This window comes from Bicyclus anynana, chromosome 12 (genome assembly GCF_947172395.1).
Source record: "Bicyclus anynana chromosome 12, ilBicAnyn1.1, whole genome shotgun sequence".
Classification (NCBI taxonomy): domain Eukaryota; kingdom Metazoa; phylum Arthropoda; class Insecta; order Lepidoptera; family Nymphalidae; genus Bicyclus; species Bicyclus anynana.
The window spans coordinates 17,276,281-17,289,626 of NC_069094.1; the positions used below are offsets into that span (position 1 = coordinate 17,276,281).

At 44.4% G+C, this 13,346-nt stretch overlaps 1 protein-coding gene across 1 annotated transcript in view; it reads left to right on the forward strand.

Annotated features, from left to right (window-relative positions):
- The first annotated feature begins 3,147 nt into the window (after window positions 1-3,147).
- Window positions 3,148-13,346, forward strand: part of LOC112047697 (protein GDAP2 homolog) — a 55,474-nt gene continuing 45,275 nt past the window's right edge. Inside the window, exons 1-6 of the mRNA XM_052884827.1 lie at window positions 3,148-3,253; window positions 7,353-7,515; window positions 7,698-7,840; window positions 8,417-8,549; window positions 8,962-9,071; window positions 10,057-10,299. Of these exons, the coding sequence (XP_052740787.1) occupies window positions 3,241-3,253; window positions 7,353-7,515; window positions 7,698-7,840; window positions 8,417-8,549; window positions 8,962-9,071; window positions 10,057-10,299 (805 nt within the window). The 5' untranslated portion in view covers window positions 3,148-3,240. The remainder of the gene's footprint in view (window positions 3,254-7,352; window positions 7,516-7,697; window positions 7,841-8,416; window positions 8,550-8,961; window positions 9,072-10,056; window positions 10,300-13,346) is intronic.

A 13,346-nucleotide genomic window follows, 5' to 3' on the forward strand; every position in this document is an offset into this window, starting at 1 on the left:
GCGTCGCGTTTTAAAAGTCTGCTTCCACGTGAACGACGGTAACGTAGCTCACGGCAAGTAACGTATCGACTCGGCTGTAAACATCGAGCGTCGCGTGCCAGCCTGTCGTTCCGTGACATGTCTCCAGTTTATGTCGCAGATGGGTAATGCGATTTCTATCGACCTGCCTATGCCTATCCTTTTACTTTCGATTTTGTGTTCCCAAGTTCAATATCATCTATACAGAGTTACTGCTTTTTGCGCCTAGTAGTTGGCTTCGGATCGTGATGTGTTGGGTTAATCCCGGCGCGGGCCATGAAATACTGTGCTATTCATTCTTCCAAAAAGTTCTCAGTCCGGAGTTAGGAAGTCGGTGTTGTTACAGTTACCGCCCCTCGGAGTGCACGGTGAGAGATCCGCCCCGGTCCATTATAATTAACACGTGAAGTGATCGTTAGAACAGTTAAACATAAGATTAAGGTATTAAGACTCACCAACCCGCACTGAAGCGTTGTAATTATAACGCAATATCTCTTATAAGGAGGAAAGCCCTTTAGTGGGCCGTTACAATGGGCTGCAATGAATAATTATGATGACCCATACATTTTAATAAATCATCCTATATAAGAAATTGGTCGCTCTTTTGTCAGACGCTAGTTACATTCGACATGGCGTGCCTTGTTTACATCGGTACGACATCTGTATCACTTGTTGGGTAGATAGTTAGTTATGTTTATGTCTCGCGGCGCGGGTACCGAGGGTTGCCATTCTGTTTCCTTTATGATATACCTTTATAACGGAAATGTAACCGTACTAAAGTACAATTTTGCGAGCGTTTTGTTTTTACCCGACTTCCGAACCGAAGGGTTGTGGTTCTCCACAGCAAGGATAAATTTGTCATAACTTACAATTCCGCTTCATCTCTAAATATTATTTTATACGAGTGCTTGTTAGTGCTATGTCTGTACGTTCCATCAATTAGTTTCTGTTAAATAATGCTTATGTCGGTTGGGTAGGTGGGGTCAGTGCCCCCATAGTGTGTTTGGTTGGTTGGTTGAGCTGCAAGGCCTTTGTTTTTAAGTTTTGTTTTGTTAATACTCGTATATCTCAAGGCAAACGTTTTATTTAACTTCTTTGTGCTGAACTAAAATAGGTCTAATGTATTTTGAGGGTACGATACTTGCCTTGTATCTCGGAGACGTGTAGAGGTTTCGGTTTGAAATTAAAACCATAAAGACAACTTGAGTATATTGTTTAAATTCAATTCAAATCTGTAAAAAAATCAAACTTCCAAGTTCTGAAGTTAACTTGGAAGTTTGATTTTTTCACAGATTCAATGCGGTTGTTTATGCCATGAAAAATATACATCACTTTAACCTAGGTAGAACTATAAAATTTGGCTAGTACGTAATTATTTCTTGTAATAAAAGTATAGGGAAATGTCTAAAAACTATACATTACCTAATTAATTCACAGAAAAAACACGAGTCTTTATGCAAAGAACTGCGGGCCAATGTTTGAACCGACTTAACCGTGTCGGTACCAGTTGTTGGCTGCTTCCTAACGATTTATTTATGTGAATTGGCCAACAGAGGTTTGCGATTTCTTTCGCGTAAATATAATTTTTTTCCAAAAAAAGGGCTAATTTCAGAAATCGTTGTTATATCAGTCTGTTTTAATGATCCACTACAGGTCCAAGCCTCCCTACTGAGGGAGAGGGAAGAGGGGATTTGTAGTTTCCATAAGCCAAGATGGCTTAATCTTGGCTTATGGAAACTACAAATCCCCTCTTCCTCAGAGACACGGAGCGCAGCTCGGTCCCCAGACATTGTAGACTAATCAACGATATAGCGCGGATATACGAAGCGATATGTTTTATTGTCGTGCAAATGACAAACAAACAGATGATCTTGTTCCCCATTGTGTACGGATTATCCATTGTCGTAACATTTACGACGATGGCTTCATTGTTGTGTTTGCGTGCGCGTGCGCATGGTGCCGGTGAGGTCACGCGATTGTATGTAAGGATTAAACTTATTGTTTTATGTCAGAATACTTGGGATATTGTCATATCAGCCATGCCTCTCCTTTCTACTATGTTAATTTTGCCGCCAAGCATTAAAGTTGTCTTCTACTCTGAAGAGATGTTGCCGGTGTGTAACTACATTTATTACGTCTCAGATTGATGAACACAGGGCAGGACTTTGTCGGACTTATTTCCTAGCATGCCGTGTACGAGTTGTTTCTTGTTCATTGCCACTGGCGCGTGGTGACTGACCAGTTACATGACGATGACGGTTGCATCGACGAGTGTCGAGTGCTAACACTTAGCATAACCATTAAACATAACTCATGCGGAAATTCACGGATGTTAGACAGCTGCAAAAACTTTTATACACATCATAGTGAAACCCGGTGATAACTTGCGACGCGGTACCGTGTGCTCGACTGTCGCAGCCGGGAGGTGGTAAGCTTAGAAAGCGTTTAACTCCTAGAACGATTTGTTGAATTGGGGCGTTTTACCATAAATGTATACAGTATATCCTAAATGGAATGCCCGCGACTTCATCTGCAAGATTACTTATCATATTTCACATTTTAAAGTTTTTTTACCAATTCCCGTGAATTTAACTTGAAAAATTACAGAGTATACTTTTCATGAAAGCATGAAAGTAGGTAGGTATACTCTGTTTAACCTTAGGTAACATTTTTGAAATTCTTGAACGTACATTTATCCGATAGTTGGAACAAAGGGAAAAGTGTTTAAGCGAAGCCGTATATAAGCCTTCAATCTACATTTGCAATGTCCGTTGGGAATCGCGGTGTGGCCTTCACTGAATACAGTCAATAAAATCCAAGGTACCAAGGTACAAGGTAAGGTAGGTATATACTTGGATACATAATATACCACTTTAAATAAAAGAGATCAGAGGGTACGCTACGTACTGGCAGAACACAGAGCATGTATGCTATACAACGAATCTCGTAAAGCTCCGTACTATCTGAATCTCGCAATGGGTCGGATGCTCTTTATTACGGTGGGCTGCAGATCGACCAGCGCGGTCCCATGACCCACTTCCGGGGTTCGTCGACCGCGTGACGTCACGGCCTTCATCCCCCACCCCCGCCCGCCGCGTCAGCGGGGGCGCGCCACCCGCCCGAGGTCACTTGTTCCGCGCCCGCCGCCCGCGGTGGACGTAACTTGCGGAGCGTTGTAATTTGACAAAAGTTTAACCCAGTGCGAGCTTGTGCCATTTCGTAATGACTGTTATAGGTACGATTTACCATTTGTACAAGCATGCAATGTAGATGTTAATATTCTAGTAAATGTTATTTAGAATTTATGTAATTCTATTGTTACATAACTATCAGTCAAATGTATCAATACAATACAAGTACTTAAATAGATTATAATTACTAAATTTTTATCATTCATTTCTATTAAATAAGTTTAAATGATGTCCCACCCACTAGTCATAGAGCAATAAGAATGTAGAACTTTGACCCTTCACGTTGCGCGAATGTGAGTTGGCGGGGTTAAAGCACCAACAAATACGCAAGTAGGTGTGAGATTATTTACTTTAGTATAGAGGATAAGTAATAATGCTGAGAGCTTTAAAATTATGTAACTTAAGTATTAATAAATATAAGCCGACTATATATATAACACAACAGGAATTTGTAAAGAGTATACATTTTTAGAGATCTTGAATTATACTTATCGATTTGAATTGACCTTTAAAATAATGCAACCTAATATCGTTGACGAAACAAGATATAAAAATATCGAAGTTTTGATTTCCTGATAGGAACGTAGCTTGAAATATTTATCTTATTTGGATTATTAAAAATCAACGTCACTTCGTCATTACGCGGTTACGTCATTGGTTAAGACCTGACAAGTGACAACTCAATTACGTTACGTCACAAAGAACTTAAATTCTCAGTAGCCCGAGCCCGAGGTTTGTTCACCAAGTAACCTTTATGTTAAGTGACAATGGTCCTCGCAGTGATAAGATGGCAAGTGACTCAATTGAAAAATTATAAAGGAATAGTAACATAGCAAAGATAGATATCACCATTGCCATAAAACCATAAATAATATTAAAATCGCGGTAAACTACCTCTTTCAAGTATAGTGAACTTTCATGTTGGCGACAGTGATCATTAGGGTGGACAGGTGGGTGGTAGGATCAAATCACAGTTGTGAAACTTGGAAATAAACCTATAATAAAATTAATTAAAATAATTTTCACCCAAAGTTTGAATTCAATTCTACTTTTCCGAGAGCTCGACAAAACAACATATCTTAACATTGTCACTGAGCATCAGATGCTCCGCAGTCGAGGATTATCTCGTCGTATAAAATAAAACCTAACAACCAACACGACTAAATTTTAACTTTCCTACTGTTCTGAGAGAGAGGACTAAAACTTTAGTAGCTCAAGGACGCTACTACTTTACCATGTGTATTTGCCTCTTAGTCAACATTTTGTCGACGGTTGTTTCGTACCAGAATAAAAAACTGTACAAGTATTTGGTTTGGTAGAGTCTCGTTATAGTAATGTTTTTGTATTAATCGACGTAGCCCAAAGGATTAGCAAACTGAAGTGGCAGTGGGCGGGCCATATTTTGTCGCAGAATAGATGTCCGTTGGGGCAGACGTGTTCTGCAGTGGAGACCGCCCTCCAGCCAAATGGTCCGACGACAGGGAAATGGATGAGGAATGTGGAGTGTGTGGTGGCGCGCTCTCACAAATACTTTTCTTGTTGAAGGCACAAAGCTCTGCAGTATTTGCAAAGTTGTTGTATAACACAACAGTCGATACCAAATAATGCGTACCATTTTCGCGGGACAGTAAAATGTCGGGTATGATGCCGTAACAGGCGTCCTCTACGAACGGTGACCTTCGAGTTATTTCAGTGCCAGTTCTGCTTTATTCCACCGACGTTCAATCGGCTTACATTTTGTCTCTGTTCGTTCTTTGTCATTTATTTCTATTGAAAAAAAAAAATAATATATTAGAGGGATAAGAAACACGTACTGTGTGTTTCTTATCCCTCTTATATAATGTAGATTAAGAAAGAGGTTAAAATCATAATCTATATTATATTAGAGGAAGGAAGAAAATAAGTGTTAACAAATAAATGAGAGATAAAATATACTTAATTCAATTGTCCGGATTTCCATAAATCCATGCGATGGTTTTTTACCAGTAGGTATAATATGTATATATGTATAAATGCATAATAATAATAATAAAACGCTTTAGTACACTAAAATAAAACAAATATATGCAAAAATTAAATTATAATTTATTATAATTCTTATATTGTGTGAATAATTGTATTGTAATTGTAGTTTATCGTGTAGATTTTTTGAATAAATTATTCACACCTTGCGTCCTCCCCGGGCGAGTTCTAATGGTTTAGTAAACATATAGGTACGACCTTATTTAATAATTCATTAAGGTTAGTGGCGGATTTTTGTAAAGCGAAACTGAACTTGCGCCACAAGGAACGTACGGTTTAATTTTTTTAGCAGTTATTCGTAGTTTAAATTTAAATAACGTTTAAAATCTAAGGTCATTTCTCACTACATAGAAAATTGTTTACTTTGAACGTGAATAGGTGCATTTTTAATTCAAGGCTTCTATAAAAGCGCTATTGAAATGTCGTGTCTGTCAGTGAATTCGCAAAGCAAAGCCTTTAACTTGCTTGGGGCTTAAGTACACTTTGTGTCCTATATTTTACCAAACTAAGGATATAATTATGTAGGTACATACTCATATGATTATGTGTTCTGCTTCCAGTGCATAAGGTCACTAGATGGGTCAGGTAAAACAAAGGTCTTCGTTTAAATTTTCATCACATTTTTAAAATGTGAAAAAAGTTTTCAACACCTGCGCTAACGAATCGAGCGGCATTTCAACAACAAAGTAAATAAACTCAGCTTAGTTTTCAAGTGCATACTCAATGGTTTCTCTCTCTCTGTCGCACGTCACAGGAGTGCAAGAGAGGGAAATGGCACTGCTTACGTCACTGACCAGTTTCGCCCCAGCGATTAATTCCCGTTTCGCTGTGGTCACTTATTGGATACTTTATTATGCAGGTGGTGTTCCTCAAATATTCAAAGTGGTCAGTTTGTTGTATGCAACTAGCAACAAGCCACATTTTAGTTGGAGAAAAATCAAGAAGGAAAGCAATCGTATTTATAGTGCTTTTAAAATCATAATATATATTTACTGCCAAATTAACAGAATGTATTAATTGATTTAGTATATAATGTTATTGTTGAGATAGTACTATAATTTTCTAAAACCTTTTAACTAATATTTTCGCGTTCAAAAAGGTGTCTCGAAAGTCTTGCAAAGTCTTCTGTCCGCGTTTATCAAATCACTATAGTATAATGTTTTTGCGGTTGGTCTGATGGTACTTACTATGGTTCCTACGATACAGAGCTCATCTCTCTGATGATCTATGAATAACATCTGTTGTACAAGTTATAGAGCACTAGCGGACGCCGCCCTCAGACTTAGACCTCCCTAATCAATCCCTCTCGCAACGTCCCCGTCCGTTCTAGCGGTTACGTTACTTGCTACGAGTACGTTGTATATAATGAAATGAAATTCTTTACCGATTGCGCCAATCATTTTATAATGCTCTTGAAAGTTTCAGAACTAAAGTATAGGGAACGCGCTATTAAAAAAAAATAACTGCTCCTGAATTTCTGTTAATTTGTTATTGAGTAGGTAAATATCACATTTCTTTGAAGCTCGCAGGAGCTTGCATAAATGATCTCGAGCTAATTTACCGTTTGCACATATTAGAGTTCTGAGAAACCTGAATAATGAACGAAGTTTCCACCTTACACGGAAGCGAATCGACCTCCGCGCCACATTCGGTCCTTTTGTCCTTCGTATGCTAAATAAATATTTAGTGCACGGGTGCCGGTGTAGTAACGCTTCCCTATACTGATGCGCGCAGGCCGGGGTCAACTGTCATTTATAAATGATTTTTTAAACGTCCCACTGTAACATACGGATCCAAATTACAGATGGTATACAATAATAACTAATATTATTGAGATTGTTTTGTCAGATTTGTGTGGCGTTGCGGTAACCGGTGTGGTGACCGCATCGTTACCGCATCGTTACCGCATAGCACAGTAAATGATGATATTTTAGTTGGATTGATGATGTGGGTCGTTTGCTCCGATGAAGTCGGGCGGAGATGTGAGTCTCGAGCAATAGCCAGATTGCCAACAGCCCGATAGATCCGGTGTAGGCGTCGTCCCTCTCGTCGCCGTGAGTGTCTGCGCCTGCAGCTCCCTCGGATTGGCCGAGGTGTTGACGCGGTGTGGTGGTGTTGCAGAGGGCAGCGTGATGCGAGCGCCGGGCGCGGCCGGGGCGGGCGTGGCGCGCTGGGCGGCGAGCGCGCCGGCGCCGCTCACCGACTACGCGGGCCGCGCGCCGCCCGTGCACGCCTACCCCGTGTTCCCCTACGACCACCAGATCAACGAGCGCCTGGCCATCTGGTGAGGACGGTTTCATTACATTGCTCACTTCAATATCGCTTTGAGAAACCTTCGACGACGACGACGACTTAGTCGATGCTAATTCGTTTATTTCAATACATACATTCCTTATTTACATATATATCGACATCCTGATGATTATTCGTGATTGGTTTTACATGAAATGCACTGACTCGTTCCAGGCAGGGGGACATCTCGACGCTGGAGGTGGACGCCATCACCAACACCACAGACGAGACGCTGATGGAGAGCAACATCGTCAGCGAGCGCATCATGCAGTGCGCGGGGCCGGACCTCAAAGAGGAGATCATCACCAGAGGACTAGGTGAGCCATCGACAGACAAGCATATAGAAATACACACAGAAAACGAGCTTTTTAACCAAAATTTCTTCTCTAGGTCTTGAACTTGGTCGTTCGGCATCGTTAAAAGACCCAGAGTCACTCAACTGGTGATGGAGTGGCCCGCTTATACATCTGCATGATCGAATCAGAAATGAGACACCACTAAAGCACCAGTTACCGACAGCTTAATGTATCTCAGAGCTACATTGGCAATAGGCGGCACATAGTTTGAAGAGCTTTATGGTCGTGGGATGGTCTTTCGTGCACCAGCAAGCATAGTGTCAGTCGGCCGCCCACCAAGTGTACCTTGGACCTTGGTCTCGAAACGACCACAATCGTTGACAGACTGCAAAAGCACAATGAGAGGATAGGTTGAAGGGCTAGGTAAAACTTTTTCGAAATATCGCATGTGTAAGATGTTACCCAAATGATAAGTCTACATTATAATGTAGACTTAACATTTGGTGTACGAAATTAAAAATATAACGTGTCTCAAATAGAGAAGAAAAACGTCGTGAGGAAACCTGCATACCAGAGATGCATAATTTTCTGTCGCAGAGTGCCGCACGGGCGAGGCGGTGGTGACGCGCGGCTTCGCGCTGCGCTGCCGACACGTGGTGCACACCGTCAGCCCCAAGTACGTGGCCAAGTACCACAGCGCCGCCGAGAGCTCGCTGCACAACTGCTACAAGTGAGTGCCACACGTCGTAGCTCATCAGGACCGCCGCGTCGCTCGGGGTCCACAGGTGCCGCGTGTGAACCCGTGCACTCAGTGGTCCCCGGGCGGACGCTGTATTGTTACCCAACATAAACTAATCAAGCCTAATCACAAGATAGCTACTGTAAACCATTGAGGAGTTCCTTTAGCTGTCCTTCGTCTCCATTACAAGACCCCTAATGACAGCCACAACACATCTAGATGTAAACTTCTCATCAGTACAAATTAATCAAATCCAAACACAAGGTGGCTACTGCAAACAGCTAAGGAGTTCCCTTAATTATCCCTCGTCTCCACGACTAGACCCCTAATAACAGTCACAACACATCTAGATAGTAGTAGTAACGTGAGTATTAACTATAAAGTGGTCCATCTCTGCGTACAGGAACGTGTTGCACCTGGCGCGCGAGGCGGGCGCGCGCTCGCTGGCGCTGTGCGTGGTGAGCGCGCCGCGCAGGAACTTCCCGCCCGATGTCGCCGCGCACGTGCTGCTGCGTGAGTACTCACCACTTGTACTGTGGGCCTCGATAGCTCCACACTAAAGGGCCGGGCTCGATCGGTCATAGGACACTCACAACTTGGATTTCTATAGATAAAAATATTTTTAAAGTCGGTTCAGTTAATCCAGAGATTGCCCTCTACAACTTCACCAACTCACAAACATCAAATCTAGAATATATTTAGAAAAGATTTTTGTGACAAAAACCGTCTAGGGAAATAGTTACCGCACTGCTTATTCTTGCCATCGAGCAGCATTACTGTGTTTTTAATCTGAAAAGTTACGAGGGCCAGCGTGACCTCACACTGCGCCCTCTGGGTAATGCAATCAGACTGAATAACGTTTTCGTCGACAAAGACGCTACTTCCCTGATACATTACATCTAAACTAAAAACTACGGAACCCTAAAAGTGGTGACGCTTTGGTGCGTCGTCAATTTGATCAAGTTTAAATTTTTTTAAAGACTTGAACTTGTATATTTACCGTGTTTACGTGGACTATCACTTCTCATGGTATTTCCATTCCTTTTAGCGATTACATTGAGCTCTTGCGTGTGACCATCACATCCAACAATTTCGGAAAATTCATCCAGTCTAAAGTCAAACTAACAGATTTTTAGAAGGCATCCTTAACAAGGTTAAGTGTTACTTCACACCGGAACAACTGTTTAAGCTTGACCAAGCTTAAGTCCTCACAAGTTTTAAGTATTGCAGTCATCTTTGGAATAATCATGCTAAATATATCAGACTCGATTGAACACCGCTTTAGGAAGATAATTAATTGGTGAAGAACCGAGAACGCAGTCAAAATGGCAAAATATTGTCGGGTATTTAGTGGATATACTTTGGTTAGTGTGCCCAAGAAATCCACGATCTTATTCCTGTTTCCTCCTTCTACAAATAACAGCAACGCTCCATAAAGCGTTGCCCTCTGCCCACAAACCTCACCAGGAGCGCTTGTGACGCAGTGCGCGTGTTGCAGGCACCGTGCGGCGCTACCTGGAGCAGCACTCGCAGCCGCAGCTGGTGGTGGTGAGCAGCGCGTGCGGCGCCGAGCTGGGCCCGCTGCTGGCGCTGGCGCCGCTGTACTTCCCGCGCAGCCCGCGCGAGGCGGACGCGGCGCGCTGGCGGCTGCGCGACGAGGGCGGGCCCGAGGGCGAGCCCGTGCACCCCGAGCGGAGGATACGCATCATCCACAACCCGCACTCGCACAGCGCCGACACAGGTGAGAGCTGGGCCCGCACAGCGCGCGAACGCGGACGCGGCGCGCTGGCGGCTGCGCGACGAGGGCGGGCCCGAGGGCGAGCCCGTGCACCCCGAGCGGAGGATACGCATCATCCACAACCCGCACTCGCACAGCGCCGACACAGGTGAGAGCTGGGCCCGCACAGCGCGCGAGGCGGACGCGGCGCGCTGGCGGTTGCGCGACGAGGGCGGGCCCGAGGGCGAGCCCGTGCACCCCGAGCGGAGGATACGCATCATCCACAACCCGCACTCGCACAGCGCCGACACAGGTAAGAGCTGGGCCCGTACAGCGCGCGAGGCGGACGCGGCGCGCTGGCGGCTGCGCGACGAGGGCGGGCCCGAGGGCGAGCCCGTGCACCCCGAGCGGAGGATACGCATCATCCACAACCCGCACTCGCACAGCGCCGACACAGGTGAGAGCTGGGCCCGCATAGCGCGCGAGGCGGACGCGGCGCGCTGGCGGCTGCGCGACGAGGGCGGGCCCGAGGGCGAGCCCGTGCACCCCGAGCGGAGGATACGCATCATCCACAACCCGCACTCGCACAGCGCCGACACAGGTGAGAGCTGGGCCCGAACAGCGCGCGAGGCGGACGCGGCGCGCTGGCGGCGCGCTGGCAGCTGCGCGACGAGGGCGGGCCCGAGGGCGAGCCCGTGCACCCCGAGCGGAGGATACGCATCATCCACAACCCGCACTCGCACAGCGCCGACACAGGTGAGAGCTGGGCCCGCACAGCGCGCGAGGCGGACGCGGCGCGCTGGCGGCTGCGCGACGAGGGCGAGCCCGTGCACCCCGAGCGGAGGATACGCATCATCCACAACCCGCACTCGCACAGCGCCGACACAGGTGAGAGCTGGGCCCGCACAGCGCGCGAGGCGGACGCGGCGCGCTGGCGGCTGCGCGACGAGGGCGAGCCCGTGCACCCCGAGCGGAGGATACGCATCATCCACAACCCGCACTCGCACAGCGCCGACACAGGTGAGAGCTGGGCCCGCACAGCGCGCGAGGCGGACGCGGCGCGCTGGCGGCTGCGCGACGAGGGCGAGCCCGTGCACCCCGAGCGGAGGATACGCATCATCCACAACCCGCACTCGCACAGCGCCGACACAGGTGAGCGCCGAGCTGGTTTATACAGGCCTAATTATATTTCCTAACTAACCAACGCCCGCGATTTCGTCCGCGTTAAACTCGATGTAAACTTTCAACTACCCCTATCCTACCCCCTACCCGTTAGGTAGGGGTATAAATTATTAGGTAGGTAGGAGTACCCTACTCCTACCTACCTAATAATTTATTTTGATAAGGATTAATAGCATGAGTAAAATAAATGCGTTTAAATGTAGTACAAAAAAAAACAAGATTTTTTTAAATAAGAAAATGATTGTTGTGCCTCACTCGACATAGATAGGCATAGTGTGTCGCGGACTTTTTTGTAGATATTTATAAGATCTACAATTAATTAGAACATTTTATGGTTCTATCTTTTATAGTTTAGGCAGCGTAAGCAAAATAAGTAACTTTTCTGGTTGATTTTTTACACCTAGTGTCCGAAAACCCCAAATTTCTTATGGAACCCCATTTTTTTCCAAAATGAAATTTAGCCAAATTATTTATAATTTATGTTAATTGTGGATAATGTAGCTTTCGAATGGTGAAAGAATTTTTAAAATCAGTCTAGTAGTTTTTGAGCCTATTCATTACAATCAAACAAACAAACAAATATACAAACAAAGTTTTCCTCTTTATGACAGAATTTTTTGTATTCTAAATTTAGTTTGCTTAACGTTACTAAACAGTAATGAATAACATTAATGACAGAATACCACCATCCGAGCTATGACCAAAGTACCATAGTGGCTACCGAGGATTCGGACACTACGATGTCTACGATTTAATGTTTCTTTTTAACTTGTGGTTTAATGAAATTTGACAATATTACATGACATTTACAGCTTACACCGGATGTAAATTCAATTCCAGGTGTTTTTATTGGCTGTCTTGAGCACTTTTTCTGTATTGTCTATGTCTAATTAGTAGACAAGGGAGCGAAAACAAAAAAAAAAATATCTAATTAATGCGGATTCCAAAAATTCCGAAAAATATTTTCTCAAACTAACAGCAATTTGTATCTTCTATCCATAAAAAATACTATCGACTTGCTTTTAAGTTATCCTTTGTAATAAAACATATCTAAAAATAATCGATTCTTCAGCCAAACAAGTACAACAAAACATAGATCAAGTAGTAGAATATTCTGTGAAACGAGTCTGTGAAAAAATTACACATGTGTGTATTGCAAATCTTTTTAGCTGTAATTTTTGAAGAAAATTTATTTATTGATTACAAATATTATATAAACGATAAAACGACGAGATTTTTAATGATATTTCGGTCCAGTTGCACGGATCGTGGTCACGACGCGACTGAAGTTTGCGATACGCGAAGTTGACAGCAGCTGTTAAAGGGCCCTACTCACACATCTGCCGCAGGGGCAATCTAGGGTGCACGGCGGTTGTGGCGATATCGGGAGTATCTCTACACACTTGCCTGCCGTGCAGTGTTCCAGAATAAGCCGAGCTGGACACACGTATTGAGAATGGCACCCATATTATCGACCACTCAAAAGATTGGAGTAGCCTTGGCGCTTTCTGTGGTGCTACCTCAAAAAAAAAGGAAAAAGAGATACTGGGTGAAGAAATGGCTACAGAAAAGAAGTGAGTTAAGCCACATGAATATTATAAAAGTACACATTTTGATTCTACGCTGTTTGTACGTGCACTCCGTGTGACAGCTGCTGACAAACTGACTGAGAAATTGCCCCAATCGCGCTACACACGCACCGACGGCAGGGACGACTTAGGGATCAAGGATAGTCTCGCGCTCCTGCCGCCCTGCCGCAGGGCCATCCTCCCAAGTTGCCCCGGCATGCCTACACACATCACAATTAAGGATGCAATTAAGGGTCATCCCCACTCCTACACCCTAGATTGCCCCTGCGGCAGATGTGTGAGTAGGGCCTTTAAGGGTAG